The sequence below is a fragment of the Myotis daubentonii genome, chromosome 3, assembly GCF_963259705.1.
Source record: "Myotis daubentonii chromosome 3, mMyoDau2.1, whole genome shotgun sequence".
Lineage (NCBI taxonomy): Eukaryota > Metazoa > Chordata > Mammalia > Chiroptera > Vespertilionidae > Myotis > Myotis daubentonii.
Genome location: NC_081842.1, coordinates 151,131,757 through 151,148,216, shown reverse-complemented (window position 1 = coordinate 151,148,216; position 16,460 = coordinate 151,131,757). Strand labels below are relative to the sequence as shown.

The following is a 16,460-nucleotide window of genomic DNA, read 5'->3' as shown; positions in this document are numbered from 1 at the left end:
TGTCACTGTAATTGATAGTGACAGTATTTGGCTCACAAGTTCAGTGCCTTCTGCACATTCTCCTAGAATGCTGTTATAGGTCTGGGAGATTTATTCTCTTACAGACCTTTATAAAGTGCTTGTCCTTTGCCAGGCCCTGGGACATGCAGATGCAGATAAAAGAAACTCTCCTCCCTTTAGGTTAGAAATTTAGACCCAGGTGGAGGGAGAAAGGGAGATAGGCAGATGGGGGGCTCAGTTCAGCAAGGCTCTGGACTGAGGCTAGGATCAGTCCTAGGCTAGGATCTCCTAACATCTGCCAGGTATTAGGAGACTTTTTAACGAAATTTGCTACTTATCCAAGGTATGTTGTTTCGATATCTGAGTATCTCTTACTAACTCTGAGAAGTTTTTTGAGGGTTAGGAAGATGAGCGCCAGGGCAAGGTACTCAGGTGCTTCCTAGCAATCTTTACAAACCAGGAATAAGGACTGCGGGGCTCTAGGTGGTACGTATGCAGAGCAGATGTATATCCACGGGAAGAGAATGTGGCAAACTCCCCGGGACCATGGGAAGTTGCTTAGGATGTCAGGGAGCTCCATTCCGGTTCACTTTTTTTAGCCCAATTTCAGACCTGTGCTAGTCATACTCTAGAGAAACCATATTAAAGGTACGAAAACTTAAAAAGGAAAATGGTCTAAGTTTTGATCTAAGATGTTTATCATACAGATGGAAAGAAGCAGGGAATTTAGAAATGCAAAGCTCCTCTTAGAAGTTCCACTAGCTGCCTCGAAAACTGGTTGAAGATAGTTGGGATTGTAAAGGGCTGACCCAAGGCTTCCCTGTGAATTTGGGGTGGCGTCTCTGAAGCCTTGTTTGTTTTTTGGCTGTTGTTGTTTTTTTTAACCCTCACCTGAGGATATTTTCTCATTGATCTTTTAGAGAGAGTGGAAGAGAGAGAAACATCGATGTAAGAGAAACACATCAATTGGTTGCCTCCTGCACGTGCCCTGACCAGGGCCCTAGCTAGAACCCGGGACCCTTTGGTCTGTAGGCCAAGGCTCTATCCACTGAGCCAAACCAGCTAGGGCTTCTCTGAAGCCTTGAATAAGGTCCGTTAGCTGCCAGCTCTCTTTTTAGGGGCTAATCAGACCATTGCCTATTATCTCCGTCTGAATATTTCCTCTAGGTTGCTTCCCAGTAAGGACAGCTATGATTTATTATTATTATTATTATTATTATTATTATTATTATTATTATTATTATTTCTCTTATTTCTAGAACCTGTATCTAGCACATAGAGGATACTCAGTAAATATTTGTGGAAGGAAATGAAGTTTCTAGCAGGGGTTACACTAAATGAGATATGTAGGTACTGAAGCATTTGTGAAATTTTGTTGGCCAGAGTTCATGGTAAGAGAATGCTAGTATAACTTATACAAGAAACTTTGGTATGTGGAATAAAACGTGGAAGCCATTGATTTAGAGGCTCTTTTGTATTGTTTCATGAACAGGGTATCATTTTCTAGTTCTGAAATGTGGGCCATCACTGTTAGAATTCAGAAGAAAAAGCAAGAACATTCGCAACAGTGTATTAACACATTTTTATTAATTCCCAAGCTGTTCTGTCTTAGTTCTACTGAAATGTATTTACAGTTCTATTCCTTAGCTTTGAGGTAAATTTGCTCCATGAATAGCAATAATCTAGGGGAGAACCCCCAAATAGGTACTAAAATACAAACACTAAAATATACTTTTGTGTAAAGCTATTTTTACATTTCACAAGTTCTGAATTTGCTATAGTCCTCTACTTTCGGGTATTGAATGGATTTATAAAAAGCTTTTAAAGATTAGCAAAATGGGTGCATTTTGCCCAACGTGAAATCTGCTTTTGGTAGATTTTATGAGAAGTGCTTTGTAAAATCTGGAGTGTTTTTCTCTAACCATTTTTTCCATTATTTTTGAGGTATCTAAACCAGAGTAGTTTTAGAAGAAAGCTATTTTTAAAGTACAATTTTTTATCATAATCTTTCAAAAGGAATAATACTAGTGAATTATTTCATGTGTATATAGAATTATATCAGCTATAGAACACCTTGCATAATTGTAATATCCATAACTGCTAATACTTATATAATACCAGTAATACAGAGCTCTTTTGGAAAAAGCTGAATCATTCTTTCTAATTTTGCATCTGAAGCATTTATTTTTTTACCATATGAATATTAGTATCTGAATTGACTATGGTGGGTGTGTATGTGTGTGTGTGTGTGTGTGTGTGTGTAATGTGTTTATGCTTATGTGTATATTGAATGTTGAGAAAGGGTTATTTATAGGGATGATGTAATTTATTACCTTTTTATGAGTTTCTTCTCCTTTGGCTTACTCAGTGAAGGATTTGAGAATTTGATCCTCACCAATCTCTTGGGTCTTCTCCCATTTGCTCAGTTTGTCCTTAAAGGCCGATTTTAGAAAGTGGAAATTGATTGAGTAGGGAACACATACCTATGTGGAAAAATTTATGTATTAGATTGTTTAATCAAGCTATTTGCTTCTTTATACCCTAAACTCTTCTCTTTAAATAACATTTGAAAGCCATTTTTCACTTCCTTTTTAAAATTGGGTTATTAAAAGCAACCTCCTAGTGCAGCTGGGACTAATTTTTTTTTTAAGTTTTAAAATAAGTGATCATATTTTTCTGTTTAGATGCTAGAATTTTGCTGCATCTCAATAAACTCAGTATGTTTTCTAATGGACACTAAGTTACCCAGATTTATACTGCTAGTAAACGTGAGCAAAGAGATTTGAATCCAAGTCTCTTTGGCATCAGAAGTTCTCTCCTCTTTCTAGTATAATTTGCCACATCCTGAAAAACCGTAATTTTAACTGAAATATTTTTGAAAGAATTAATGAAATTGAATACACAGTTTCATTGTCAACCATTTATTTCAGGATTACTTCTATGAACATAGTGCTACATGTTAGTTGAAAATTCAAGAAATTGGCCTATTCATCAGTTAAAGACTGATTAAAATGGCTTGCTTTTCTCCTCAGAGATTCTTTTTCTGCCATCAGAATTCAGCAAACACCTTGAGGGGGGTCTACTTTGTGTCAGAGCATGAACTAGGTGTTCTCAATACATGACCTTGTAAGGTGAGTGTTGTCAAGATTTTATAGATGAGGAATGCATACTCAGTGAGGATAAGTAAAATGCTAAAAAAAATCTTTCAGAACCGGTTCAATATAATTATAACAACAAAGCAATCATTTAAAAACATATTAAAATTTAGCATGTAGTCTGGCATGAATATCTACAAGCCCTATCTACTTTCACTATCCTATTTCTGTTGAAAAGGCAGTTTAAGCAGTAAAATAAAGATTAACATCTAGCTTTTAAACTTTTAACAGCTTCATTTGGATAATGGATATACCATAAAAGTGTGTTCTTAGTATATTCATGGGGTTATCCAACCATCATAGCATCAGATTTTGAACTTGGCTGTTGGTTATTGGTTTATTCCATTATTAATGGCCATACTTTGTGATAAGAAAACAGAATTATATATCATAAAAGAATTTAGATTCAATCTCTGATCTTCTGATTCATCCTTGGCCAGCCAAAGTCCAGTAACTTCCCCCTTTCAGGTCTAGTATAAAAAGCATCCTTGACTTCCTTGAAAAATGTTTGCTTGCAAGAAAATTAAACTGGTTTTCACATGTGCCATAGAATGTGAAATCTACTTCCTGGTATCATAATTCTTTAAGTTCTCTGCAACAGACATATTATAAAGGAGAACCCAAAGAATGTCTGCAGCTAATATATACTAAGTGTGCCTTCCTCAAGTTAACAAAATAAATAAAAAGATACCCAGATAACCATTTATAGTCATTGTGGGGCCTGATTCACGAAAGAGGTCCAACCTTAAGATACAGGATTTGGAAAGCTAAATACTGGTCTGCTCTCCCCTTGACTTTCATGTTAGAAAGTCACTTGAGGATCATAACGTACTTAATATACTATGGTATATGGATATATTTAATATACTTCGTACACGCACTCATACAAAAGCAACTTTTATTTTCAAAGTGCTACTGTATTTTTAATTCCGCTGATGGTTGAAACACGCCCTGGGAGGTAGGAAGTTTTTACCCAGCTTTTGGGTAACACACATTAATTGAAGTCCCTTGTTAGAGATAAGAGCTTGTCAGTGGCTGACATTGCAGAAAAGTACCGGTTTCCTGCCTTAGGGCCCCCCCGCCCCCCAGCACTTCCTTAAGACTGCAGGTAAATCATCCATGCCTTAGTTTCTATCTGTTGATGTACCCACAAAATGTGTTATCTGTACAAGGACATACTACACTATATAGTGTGGCAACATTAGAACACACATTGGATGACTGTGTGATAGAGAGAAAGACTGGGAGGTGAAAGGTTCTGTTCACGCTCTCAGTTAATTAGCTTAGGGGGGGTCATTTAAGCTGTTTGTGCCTCAGGTCTCTTCATCCTACTGGGCAACAGTAAAGCCTAATTCACTCAGTTTCTATAACACATAATTTCTTTCCTGACTCTATGTCTTGGCACTTGCCATTTTTTTCTGCCAAAATTGTATTCCTTACCTTCCCCATGACCCCATAAAGATCCCCCTCCTTCAGGTGTCAGCTTAGAAACCATCTCTCTGTGAAACCCTCCCAGTTACCAAATGCAGACATTGGTTTGCCCAGTCCTATGCCTCTCGTGCGCTTTGTATTAACCAGGTCAGAGCGACTTTCTTACCATGTTGGAATAGCACGCTGAACTGCTTTTCACCTCCCATTAGACTGGGGGGCCCGCTGAGGGCAAGGGCTAGGCTACATCATTTCTGTATTCCCCACCGTGGCAACCAGCTCATGGTTTTCTTGATTTCTGAGTGAATATCATGAAAGGTTGTCCTGGGGAAGGTGATGATTATATAACTTAATTTCCTTGTGTCCTCAAAGCTAAGCATTACATGAGAAGGTCAGTCCTTCAACAGCCAGCCTTTAATCAACAGAACAGCCACTGTATGACTGTGTGGTAGAGAAAAAGACTGGGAGACGAAAGGTTCTGTTCACTCTCTCACTTAATTAGCTCAGGAAGGTCATTTAAGCTGTTTCGTGCCTCAGGTCTCCTCATACTATTGGGCAATGATAATGCCTCATTCGTTCAGCTATTGTGAGAATGCGTTGAGATATTTTGTAGGAAAGTAATTTGCAAACTTAAAGCACTGCTAACGTGACAAGTAAAGAAGAGACTCAGTATAGTCTGGTAGAAAGAACATGTCGTTTGGCCTTAAATGAGATTTTAAGTCCAGACCCCACCACTAAGTATTTGACTTCCACAGCTTAACTCCAGCAAGCCTATTTCTTTATCTGTCAAGGGAAGGTAATAACACCGTGGCAGCTTCGAGTAATGTTGTGAAGGTCAGATGGAATTCAGGCAGAGTTCCACTTGCGTTCCACCTGAATATATTCACCTGTGAGCAGCTGGAGCTTTTCAACCTTGTCCATGCATACCTCCGCGCCTCGTTCTGCGTCAGCTTCAGTTCCTTGTCCTCCAGAGAGAGCGGGCCTCTTCTCTCAGGCTGGAGAGATAGACAGCAGAGGGAGGCCACCAGAGGACGAGCACAGACTCCCTGACCTGTGACCCCAGCCAGCCTGGGTGTACCTGGGGATGGGGGTGAGGCAAAGGTATTTTATAAAAGGAACACATCCATGTGCATGTAACCAGATCATTGAGTCTCATTGCTGCCCCATATTCCATTTTGTGAATATTCCACATTTTATTTTCTATTCTACTGTTGATGGGCATTTGGATAGCTTCCAGTTTAGGGCTGTAGCAAACGGTGTTACTGGGAACGCTTGATTAGTATATGTATTTCTCATGGGTCTATACTTTACAGTAGAACTGCTGGGTCATAGAATATGCATACGTGCAATTTTAGTAGATACTGACACCAAAGTTTCCCGATATGGTTACACCAGTTCACACTCTCACCATCAGTGTTTAAACAGTGGTTCTCAACCTGTGGGTCACGACCCCTTTGAGGGTCGAACAACCCTTTCACAGGGGTCGCCTAAGACCATCAGAAAACACATATCTAATTACATTACGATTCATAACAGTAGCAAAATTACATTATGAAGTAGCAATGAAAATAATTTTATGGTTGGGGGTCACCACAACATGAGGAACTGTATTAAAGGGTCGTGGCATTTAAGAATTTAAGAGTTCTGGTTTAAGAGTTCTGATTGCTCTGCAGCCTGGCCAGCACTTGGTATTATCTGTCCTTTTAATTTTAGGAGTTCTGGTGGATTTTATAATATTGCATGGCGTTTGGGAAATAGGACCACTCCCTCAGCCCCCAAACCTAAAATTAACCTTTAATACATTCATTTTCAGAAATGCAGAATGCACAAAAGCAGGAGATTATATTAGATGTAAAGTTCCTTTTACAGTGGTTGTTACATAGAAGGAAGATGATAAATGATAGCTGCTTTTTTTCCTTTGTGTCCTCAGAGCTAAGCATTACAGCAGATCACCATCACTAAACGCCCTCTCTGTTTTCCAGGGGAGAGTAGAGTAGAGCATGGTGTATACAAAGGCAATAAGACATAGTGCCTGCTCCCGGGGGCTCCAGATCTCACTGAGGAGACAACATTGGAACAGGTTATCACTGGATAGATTGATAGGAGCTTGGAGAAGGAGGCAGTGCTTGAGCTGGAACTTGAAGAATAAGTAAGAGTTGGGCAGAAAGAAGAAAGGGATTGGGCTGGAGGAGTTGGCAGGGGCACGCACCCTTGGTGGGGAGTGCAGAGTAGACAGCGTGCTGGAAGAGGGGCCCCCCTAAGGCCGAGGTCTTCAGAAGCTGGACTCCGTTGTTCGGCTCTTGACACCTTTGGGAAGTGGGGGGCTGAGCTGGCAACCGTTGGGGGTTTGGTGTGAAGTTACAGTACTCTCCTACGGTGTTCTCTGCCCCCGCCTTTTACCTCTTTCTTCTTCCTCTGGGAAAGTGGTCGGCCCTCCTCTCTCCTGGAAACAAAGCCTGTCCCGAATGTGAAGTGTTTGAAAACCACCCAAAGCTTTGACAGCCGTGCCGTGTCCCTGGCTACAGGGACCCCGCAATGTCTCTGCGGTGGGGTCCTGTAGCTAGTTGTTTTTATTCTGAGGCCTAGCTCGGAGTTTTTATTCTTGTGTGGGCCCAGGTTGCTTTGTGGTGGCAATGAGGTTTAAGAAAATGCTCTTCTGCCCAATACCCTATGGAGATAGTTAATGAATGTTCTTGAGGAATGTTGATAATGATGATGATAATGCTGAATATGATTGCCAGGAGTTCATGCATTCCTTCATCAGTTGTGTCAGGCATTGCTACATAGCAATAAAGAAGAGGAACATGCATAGCAGCACAATTCACCATAGCTAAGATCTGGAAACAGCCTAAGTGCCCATCAGTAGATGAATGGATTAGAAAACTGTGGTACATCTACACGATGGAATACTATGCTGCTGTAAAAAGGAAGGAACTCTTAACATTTGCAATGTCATGGATGGAACTGGAGAGCATTATGCTAAGTGAAATAAGCCAGTCAATAAAGGAAAAATACCACATGATCTCACTCATTCATGGTCAATAGAGACCATTATAAACTTTTGAACAATAATAGATACAGAGGCAGAGCTGCCTCAAACAGATTGTCAAACTGCAGCGGGAAGGCCGGGGAGGGTTGGGGGGCAGGAGGTAGGGGGGTAAGAGATCAACTAAAGGACTTGTATGCATGCATATAAGCATAACCAATGGACATAAGACACTGGGTGATAGGGGAGGCTAGGGGACTGTCTAGGGCGGGGGTATAAAATGGATACATATGTAATACCCTTTGTAATACTTTAAGCAATAAAAAAAAATAAAAAAATAAAATAAAATAAAAAGAAGAGGAACATGGTCCCTGCCCTCACTGAATTTGTCATCTAGTAGGGGTCAGACAGGTACACAGTTGGTTCTACCACAGAGTGATAAGGGCTGTGATGGGTGGAGGTGCAGAGAAGCACCTCACCCAGACAGGGGGTCAGGGAGGGCTTCCTGGGAGAAGCGACAGAAATCTGGTAGCCTCAGAGAGGAGAGAGGAAAGGGAGTGTTCCAGGTAGAGGAAACAATGTGTAGGAAGAATGGCTGGTTGGAAAAACTAGAAGAAGTTACCAACCTAGAGCAGAGTCTGGAGAGGAGAGGGGTTTTCATCAAAGGACCAGCAGCAGGTGGAAGGTGGGTTCAAGGCTGGAGGCAGAGAAACTAGTTGTAATAATCAAGGCTTAATAAATAAGTAACCAACATTCTCAGTACAGTGACTTTGAAAATCCCCTGCTCCCTCAGCCTCCAACCCAAACACCTTGGCTTCTCTAGAGTCCAGTACAGCTATTTGAAGAGTGAAGAAAAATCCCATTAGAAAGAAATATGTGCCCCCACCCCCCCAATCTATTTTTTCCAGCATCCATATTGACGGACCTTTAAAACTGTGGTTCCTGGTGTGACCATATGAAATGTTCTTTTTTGCAAGGAATACACCAGTGTGAGGTGTGTTCTCCAGTTTCTGTACATGAAGCAAGAAACCATTCTGTAACCTCTGGCTGAGTGCAGTGTTGTACTTCTAGATAGGGACTAACGAGCTCACATGGCATGTGGTAGAACTGTTCCTCATTTAAATTGGCCCACCGTGCATTCTAATAGCCTTGCTTCCTGCTTAAGTTCCCAACCCACTCATAAGCAAGATTCCTGTGGGGATGTTATCTGCCACTTACTCCACTGAGGTACACGTATTTCTTTTCTTTGTTCCACCTCTATAGTAATTTCATACAAAGACTGGGTGCCAGGCATTTCACACATAAGCCCTGAAGTCTAGAAATGAAATTCCTAGCAATTTTCAGAAAATGTAAGTACAACTCAGTAGTTGAGATGTGTTCAGAGTTCTTGGGTTTGTGTTTACCTGAGTACATAAAAGATATTTCACTTAAAAAAAATAACATCAGAATTTCTATTATAATGGAAAAGATGTTTGTTGTCTTTTATTAAGAAACTAGTAGCCCATCGCGTGATATCACGCGCAGTAGGGCACCCACCGCTTCCGCAGGAGCTGGTGGGAACCGCAGCGCATTGCCAGGAGCCACGCTGCTTCCACGGGAGCCGTGTGGCTTCCGCAGGAGGCAGAAGCGAGCCACCGGCAACCACGGGAAACGGGAGGGAGCTGCACTGCTTCCACAAGAGGCAGGCCCACCGTCTCTTCTCTGGGTCTGCGCTCAGCCATGGAGGCTGTGGAACGGCACTGTTAGCCGCTGTGCCCCAGCTTGGGCCGCCCCCCTCCCACCCCCCCCCTCCGTCCCTGTCCCTGTCCGTGTATGCTCTGTCTGGGCGGGGGGGGGGGGGGGGGCGGCCCAAGCTGGGGCACAGCGGCTCACCGGCCCCCCTGTCTCTGTCTCCGCTCCAGGCCTCACCAGCACACGCAACCTCCTCCTGTCTGGTCTTGACCCATTACTGCGTCCTGGCCTAATTTGCATATTTCCTCTTTATATATATATATATATATATATATATATATATATATATATAGATAGATATAGATATAGATATAGATATAGATATAGATATAGATATAGATATAGATATAGATATAGATACTATGCACCTGCTCTGCAAAGTACTAGTTGTATGGGAAAGTTTCAGAGAAAATAAGGCATAATATAAAATAGAACAAGCAGAATAAAAGTGCTAATGCCACCACTCTCCATTTTGTCATTCCAGGAGAGACACCAGTAATCAGTCATAATGCTGTTTCCCATTGAAGCCAGCGTCAGCCTCAGAATTCTTTTCTACGTGGCACTTGGGGCAACATTTTCATGCATAGATAATAATCTATCTTCTGTCCTTTATTCAAAAAATAAGTGCATTCCCAGAATCTTGGGTACTCTCCTTGCTTTTTAACTTTTTGTTTTATATTAGTTATATACTAGTACATCCTTTTTTATATGATTATTGGAACCTGAGAACTTCCTGAGAAAGCAGAATGGGGTAATGTTGCTGTTCAAGAAGTTGAAATTTTCAAATTCAAGAAGATATAATTTGTTTTCCATCCATGATTACAGAAGCCCAGTCCCATTACTTGTCACTATAAGCATTATGTTTTTCTTGGTTACTTCCTGAATGATTGTCCCTGTACCATGTTATTTGTATAACCAGTTTCAGGACTGTAATGCTGGCAGCCGTTAGTAAATGGCGCCCACATTTTTTAGTGTCCTGGCACCAGGATTCTCTTCCTTACTACTGGGGTCATCAGCTTTGGCAGAGATTAAAGGTCTCATTAGTCCTGACTTAGTGCCATCACTGATTGTTCCTGCCCACCTGTGTTTTTGGCCCTCTTCTCATTCCACATGTTTTCCATTGGTGCTATAAGGGCCAGAGTTTCAGCTGCATATATTGATAAATCTCAAGTATATAGACTAAGACTCCTCTTACACTCCCTTAATTTCAGCCATCCGTGGGACATTTCCACCAGGGTGGTAGGAGCTAATGTAAAGAGCTGACAAATACTTGTGGCCAGAGGTTGTGCTAAGAGCTTTACAATCATGTCTTGATTTAAGCTTTCCAGCAACCCTTTGCAGTTATCATCCCCTTGTTACAGATGAAAAAGATAAGGCTTAGAGAATCACACCATTTGTATGTGGTAGGTCTGGGACTGGTACACGGGCTATCCAGAGTTTACTGGTATCTACAGACAATTCATTTTGGCTTGTACAGTAGAAATCATCCCACGCCTCTACCTAAGAACTTCAGTCTCAACCTTAAATCAGTCCAGTCCACAACAGATACAGTCCTGTTCTCATATCCTTCTCCAAGGTCCAGTAAGTTACAGGTCTTCCAATTCTGTCTCCTAAAAAAAAAAATAGCTCTCCAATTTCTACCCCCTGCTTTCTACTGTAACCACCGTAGACCTTGAGCAGACTATCATTATTTCTTACCTAGAAGGCAGTTTACTCTCCCCCCACCCTTTTTTTATCCTTGTGGACTAGGAGAAAAGAACTGGTACAACAAACCACTATTTTTCTCAGTGATCTTCCTTTTTTTTAAAAAAATATATATTTTATTGACTTTTTATAGAGAAGAAGGGAGAGGGATACAGAGCCAGAAACATCAATGAGAGAGAAACATCAATCAGCTGCCTCCTGCATGCCCTTGACCGGAATCGAACCTAGGACCCTTGAGTCCACAGGCCGACGCTCTATCCACTGAGCCAAACTGGTCAGGGCAGTGATCTTCCTTTTAAGTTCATTTTCTACCATACCTGTCGTGGATAAAAGGATAAGAAAACTTAGTTTGGAGCAAGTGAAAGGTTTTTCTCACATGCATCGCTGTAATCATGCCTTTTGTTTGCTTGTCTTCTAGGAATGTTTACCCTTGCGGAAGTTGCTTCGCTTAATGACATTCAACCAACTTACCGAATCCTGAAACCATGGTGGGACGTGTTTATGGATTACCTGGCTGTCGTTATGCTGATGGTAGCCATCTTTGCAGGAACCATGCAACTTACCAAAGATCAGGTGGTCTGCTTGCCAGTATTGCCATCTCCTGTAAATTCAAAGGCACAGACACCACCAGGAAATGTCGACGTTACCACCAATATCCCGAAGATGGAAGCAACCACTGACCTAGACCAACATGAGCTGGTGACAAGTGACATTTCCTTTGACACATCTGCTGTGACACCTGACATACCTCTCAGAGCCAGATATCCTCACCCAGATTCCACAGCTCCAAATCAGGAGGCGAAGAAAGAGAAGAGAGATCCAACAGGCCGGAAAACAAACCTGGATTTTCAGCAATATGTATTTATTAATCAAATGTGTTACCATCTGGCCCTTCCGTGGTATTCTAAGTACTTTCCATACCTTGCTCTTATACATACTATTATTCTCATGGTCAGTAGCAACTTTTGGTTCAAATATCCCAAAACATGCTCGAAAGTAGAACATTTTGTTTCAATATTAGGAAAGTGCTTTGAATCTCCTTGGACTACAAAAGCGTTGTCTGAGACGGCGTGTGAAGACTCGGAGGAGAACAAGCAGAGAATAACAGGTGCCCAGACTCTACCAAAGCATGTGTCCACCAGCAGCGATGAAGGGAGCCCCAGCGCCAGTACCCCGATGATCAACAAAACTGGCTTCAAATTTTCGGCCGAGAAGCCCGTGGTTGAAGTCCCCAGCATGACCATCCTGGATAAAAAAGATGGAGAACAGGCCAAGGCCCTGTTTGAGAAAGTGAGGAAGTTCCGTGCCCACGTGGAAGACAGTGACTTGATCTATAAACTCTATGTGGTCCAAACAGTTATCAAAACTGCCAAGTTCATTTTTATCCTCTGCTATACAGCAAACTTCGTCAATGCTATCAGCTTTGAACACGTCTGCAAGCCGAAAGTTGAGCACCTGACCGGTTATGAGGTTTTTGAGTGCACCCACAACATGGCTTATATGCTGAAAAAGCTTCTCATCAGTTACATATCCATTATTTGTGTGTATGGTTTTATCTGCCTCTACACTCTCTTCTGGTTATTCAGGATACCTTTGAAGGAATATTCTTTTGAAAAAGTCCGAGAAGAGAGCAGTTTCAGCGACATTCCAGATGTCAAAAACGATTTCGCGTTCCTTCTGCACATGGTAGACCAGTACGACCAGCTGTATTCCAAGCGTTTCGGTGTGTTCTTGTCAGAAGTCAGTGAAAATAAACTTAGGGAAATTAGTTTGAACCATGAGTGGACATTTGAAAAACTCAGGCAGCATGTGTCACGCAACGCCCAGGACAAGCAGGAGCTGCATCTGTTTATGCTGTCGGGAGTGCCCGATGCTGTCTTTGACCTCACAGACCTAGATGTACTCAAACTTGAACTGATTCCAGAAGCTAAAATTCCTGCTAAGATTTCTCAAATGACTAATCTCCAAGAACTTCACCTCTGCCACTGCCCTGCAAAAGTGGAACAGACTGCGTTTAGCTTTCTCCGAGATCACTTGAGATGCCTTCATGTGAAGTTCACCGATGTGGCTGAAATTCCTGCCTGGGTCTATTTGCTCAAAAACCTTCGAGAGTTGTACTTGATAGGCAATTTGAACTCTGAAAACAATAAGATGATAGGACTTGAATCTCTCCGAGAGTTGCGGCACCTTAAGATTCTCAACGTGAAGAGCAATTTGACCAAAGTTCCCTCCAACATCACAGATGTGGCTCCACATCTTACAAAGCTAGTCATTCATAATGACGGCACTAAACTCTTGGTACTGAACAGCCTTAAGAAAATGATGAATGTCGCCGAGCTCGAGCTCCAGAACTGTGAGCTAGAGAGAATTCCACATGCAATTTTCAGCCTTTCTAATTTACAGGAACTGGATTTAAAATCAAACAACATACGCACAATTGAAGAAATCATCAGTTTCCAGCATCTAAAACGACTGACTTGTTTGAAATTATGGCATAATAAAATTGTTACCATTCCTCCCTCCATTACCCATGTCAAAAACTTGGAGTCACTTTATTTCTCCAACAACAAGCTCGAATCCTTACCAGTGGCAGTGTTTAGTTTACAGAAACTCAGATGCTTAGATGTAAGCTACAACAACATTTCCATGATTCCAATAGAAATAGGATTGCTTCAGAACCTGCAGCATTTGCATATCACTGGGAACAAAGTGGACCTCCTGCCAAAACAATTGTTTAAATGTGTGAAGTTGAGGACTTTGAATCTGGGGCAAAATTGCATCTCCTCCCTCCCAGACAAAATTGGTCAGCTCTCCCAGCTCACCCAGCTGGAGCTGAAGGGCAACTGCTTGGACCGCCTGCCAGCCCAGCTGGGCCAGTGTCGCCTGCTCAAGAAAAGCGGGCTTGTTGTGGAAGATCACCTTTTTGACACCCTGCCACTCGAAGTCAAAGAAGCATTGAATCAAGACACAAATGTTCCTTTTGCAAATGGGATTTAAACTGAGATAATACGTGCACATCCATGTGCAGGAACAACTTCCTAGATTGCAAATGCTCACGTACAAGTTATTGCAAAATAATGCGTTTTAGGAGTAGACACATCTTTAAAAATAAAACACAGAGAGGATGCATAGAAGGCTGATAGAAGACATAACTGAATGTTCAATGTTTGTAGTGTTTTAAGTCATTCATTTCCAAATCTTTTTTTTTTCTTTTGGGGAAAGGGAAACAAAAACTATAATCACTAATCTTGGTTTCTTTTTAAATTGTTTGTAACTTGGATGCTGCCGCTACTGAATGTTTACAAATTGCTTGCCTGCTAAAGTAAATGATTAAATTGACATTTTCTTACTATATCACCTTTATTGAGGTGTCTTGATTTACTTTGCTTTAACTCAGATCACTAAAGACATATCAAGTCCAAGCTTTTAAATATAGATTTGCTGAAATATTGATTCTTTCCTGTTATAATTTAAAGCACCCCAAATAAGCACTTCTTATAATATTTGGCTGGTACAACTGTTTCTGAGAATCCCATTTTATAGATTTTACGCTCTCAAAAGTCTAGCATACAGTAAAGGTGTGTAGCTTTGTTTATTTTTAAAGACTAAATAATGACAAAAAATAATAGAAAATAGCATTCCTCTTAGTAATAGCTGTTTTTCCTTAGGCTGGAGTTATGATTATATGGTGCATTTTTCTTCCAATAATATAGGGTTACCAATAAACAGAAAATGTTTTTAAAAAATAAATTTATCTGATTACAACCAACATAGAATTTTTAATGGCTCAATGATTAACAACCTTCCACTGTCTATCACCTTTCGGAAGATAACACAGAATCAAAATAAGTCTTATTTAATTTTCTGCCCTGTTTTCGCTGTTGGGGAGGGGCGGGAAGGACTTGTACTTCATTGGGTTGGAAAACTCCTAACTTTCCATATTCAATTTTAGTGACAGGCTGTATTTCCTGTGTTTGTCTGCTGGTAGGAGGGGTCATACCCAGGGAAATGCTGGCAGAATGTCCATTTTAATTTATAGCTTTCCTTCTTTATTTAACTTACAAAGTGTCTAAATCCATTTCGGAAAATCAAAAACTTCCCTGCCACCTGTTCAGGTCTTGGTCGGCAAGCATTTCATAGGCCTTTCTGTGGGAGTGTTTTCCCAGGAGGTAAGTGTCTGGCACTCGATGGCAAAGCAGTACCCTCTCTACATAAGACTCAAGTCGCCTAACGAAACACCGGTCGTTCTCTTGTCACCCCCTGTGATGGCTTGAAGGGTGTTGCAGAGAATATGAAAAGATGGACTCACAACCCTGCCCTTCTCCCAAAGAACTGAACTCTGGGGGCACTGGCCTGTTGCAAGTGGTGGTGAACCTTTACCTGCTGTACAGCTTGTAAGTACTTGGAGAAGTATCCTCTCCCGTCGAAAAGCCTGTGGCCACTGTGGCTCAATTAGAAACTGATCCCAGCTCCAGCATCCTAACCACTCCCTCTCCTGAAAGACTTGAGATAGAGGGAGAGAGTCTAAAAGTCCAAGTTTAGACAGAAGGCAATGGTAAATGTGGGGGATGAACAAATTCTCTCCCGTGTACACACCTTTTCTATCAGCATTCATTAATATAATCACTAGTATTGATTATGCGCCTACTCTGTGCCTAGCTAGTTCAAGGAACTAGGGATTCAGTGCAAATAGTACAAATGATTGATTATGATTGTAGCACGGAAGGTTTATAGAACCTGCATGAATGAATAACGGCTGGGATGGGAGCAAAGTTAGTTAAAGAGGAGCTTCAGGGAAGTGTTGCACTTACAAACTCTGGACATTGCCCTCCCACAGCCGTACACAGTGTTCGCCCTGCTTAGTAATGCCACCACCAGAAATTGGAAGAGCATTTTCAGAAGGATGTCACACCGTCTGGCTTGTGAGATCACGAGGCCAGATCTTATGATCCTTGCTTTACAGAGTAGGAGGCTTGTCTTCCTTTCTTAAAACAAGAGCATGTTGTATTGGAAGGGTACAAGTGGCAGGCCACCCACTGCGTGCTTGCCTGGCTTTTCAGAGGGGAGAACCGTAGGAACTGGAGACTGTGCCACACCCCCGACGCTTGGCCACCGCCAGCTGCCTGTAGGCACCTGTTTTTTTAATCAGTACTTGGGGTTCAGCCACTTAGAACTGATTAGTGTTACATGCCTCCAAACAATATCAAGGGGTACCTTTTCTCATACCAAGACTTCTGTGCACCTTATCAGCCCCTAATGATTTCCTTGAACTCTGAAGAGTTCATGGTCAATTGATTTAAATGCTGCATTCCTTGCCACTATTTGCAAGTAGCAATATTCTAAAAGCAGTTTCCTATGAAATGCTGATTCATCTAACAGACTTTAAATGTGCTGCATCTTGGGAGTTTCAACAAAACAGAAGATTAAATTAGAAGCCCAAATATACTGTCCACCCA

The 16,460-nt window shown here is 41.5% G+C and overlaps 1 protein-coding gene across 6 annotated transcripts in view; it reads left to right on the top strand.

The window, feature by feature from the left end:
• The window catches only part of LRRC8D (leucine rich repeat containing 8 VRAC subunit D), a 118,317-nt gene extending 103,956 nt beyond the window's left edge, over nt 1–14,361 (top strand). For all 6 annotated transcript variants that reach the window (XM_059688895.1, XM_059688890.1, XM_059688893.1 and 3 more), the window contains exon 3: nt 11,423–14,361. In XM_059688895.1, the coding sequence (XP_059544878.1) occupies nt 11,425–14,001 (2,577 nt within the window). In that variant the 5' untranslated portion in view covers nt 11,423–11,424 and the 3' untranslated portion in view covers nt 14,002–14,361. The remainder of the gene's footprint in view (nt 1–11,422) is intronic.
• The last annotated feature ends 2,099 nt before the right edge of the window (nt 14,362–16,460 follow it).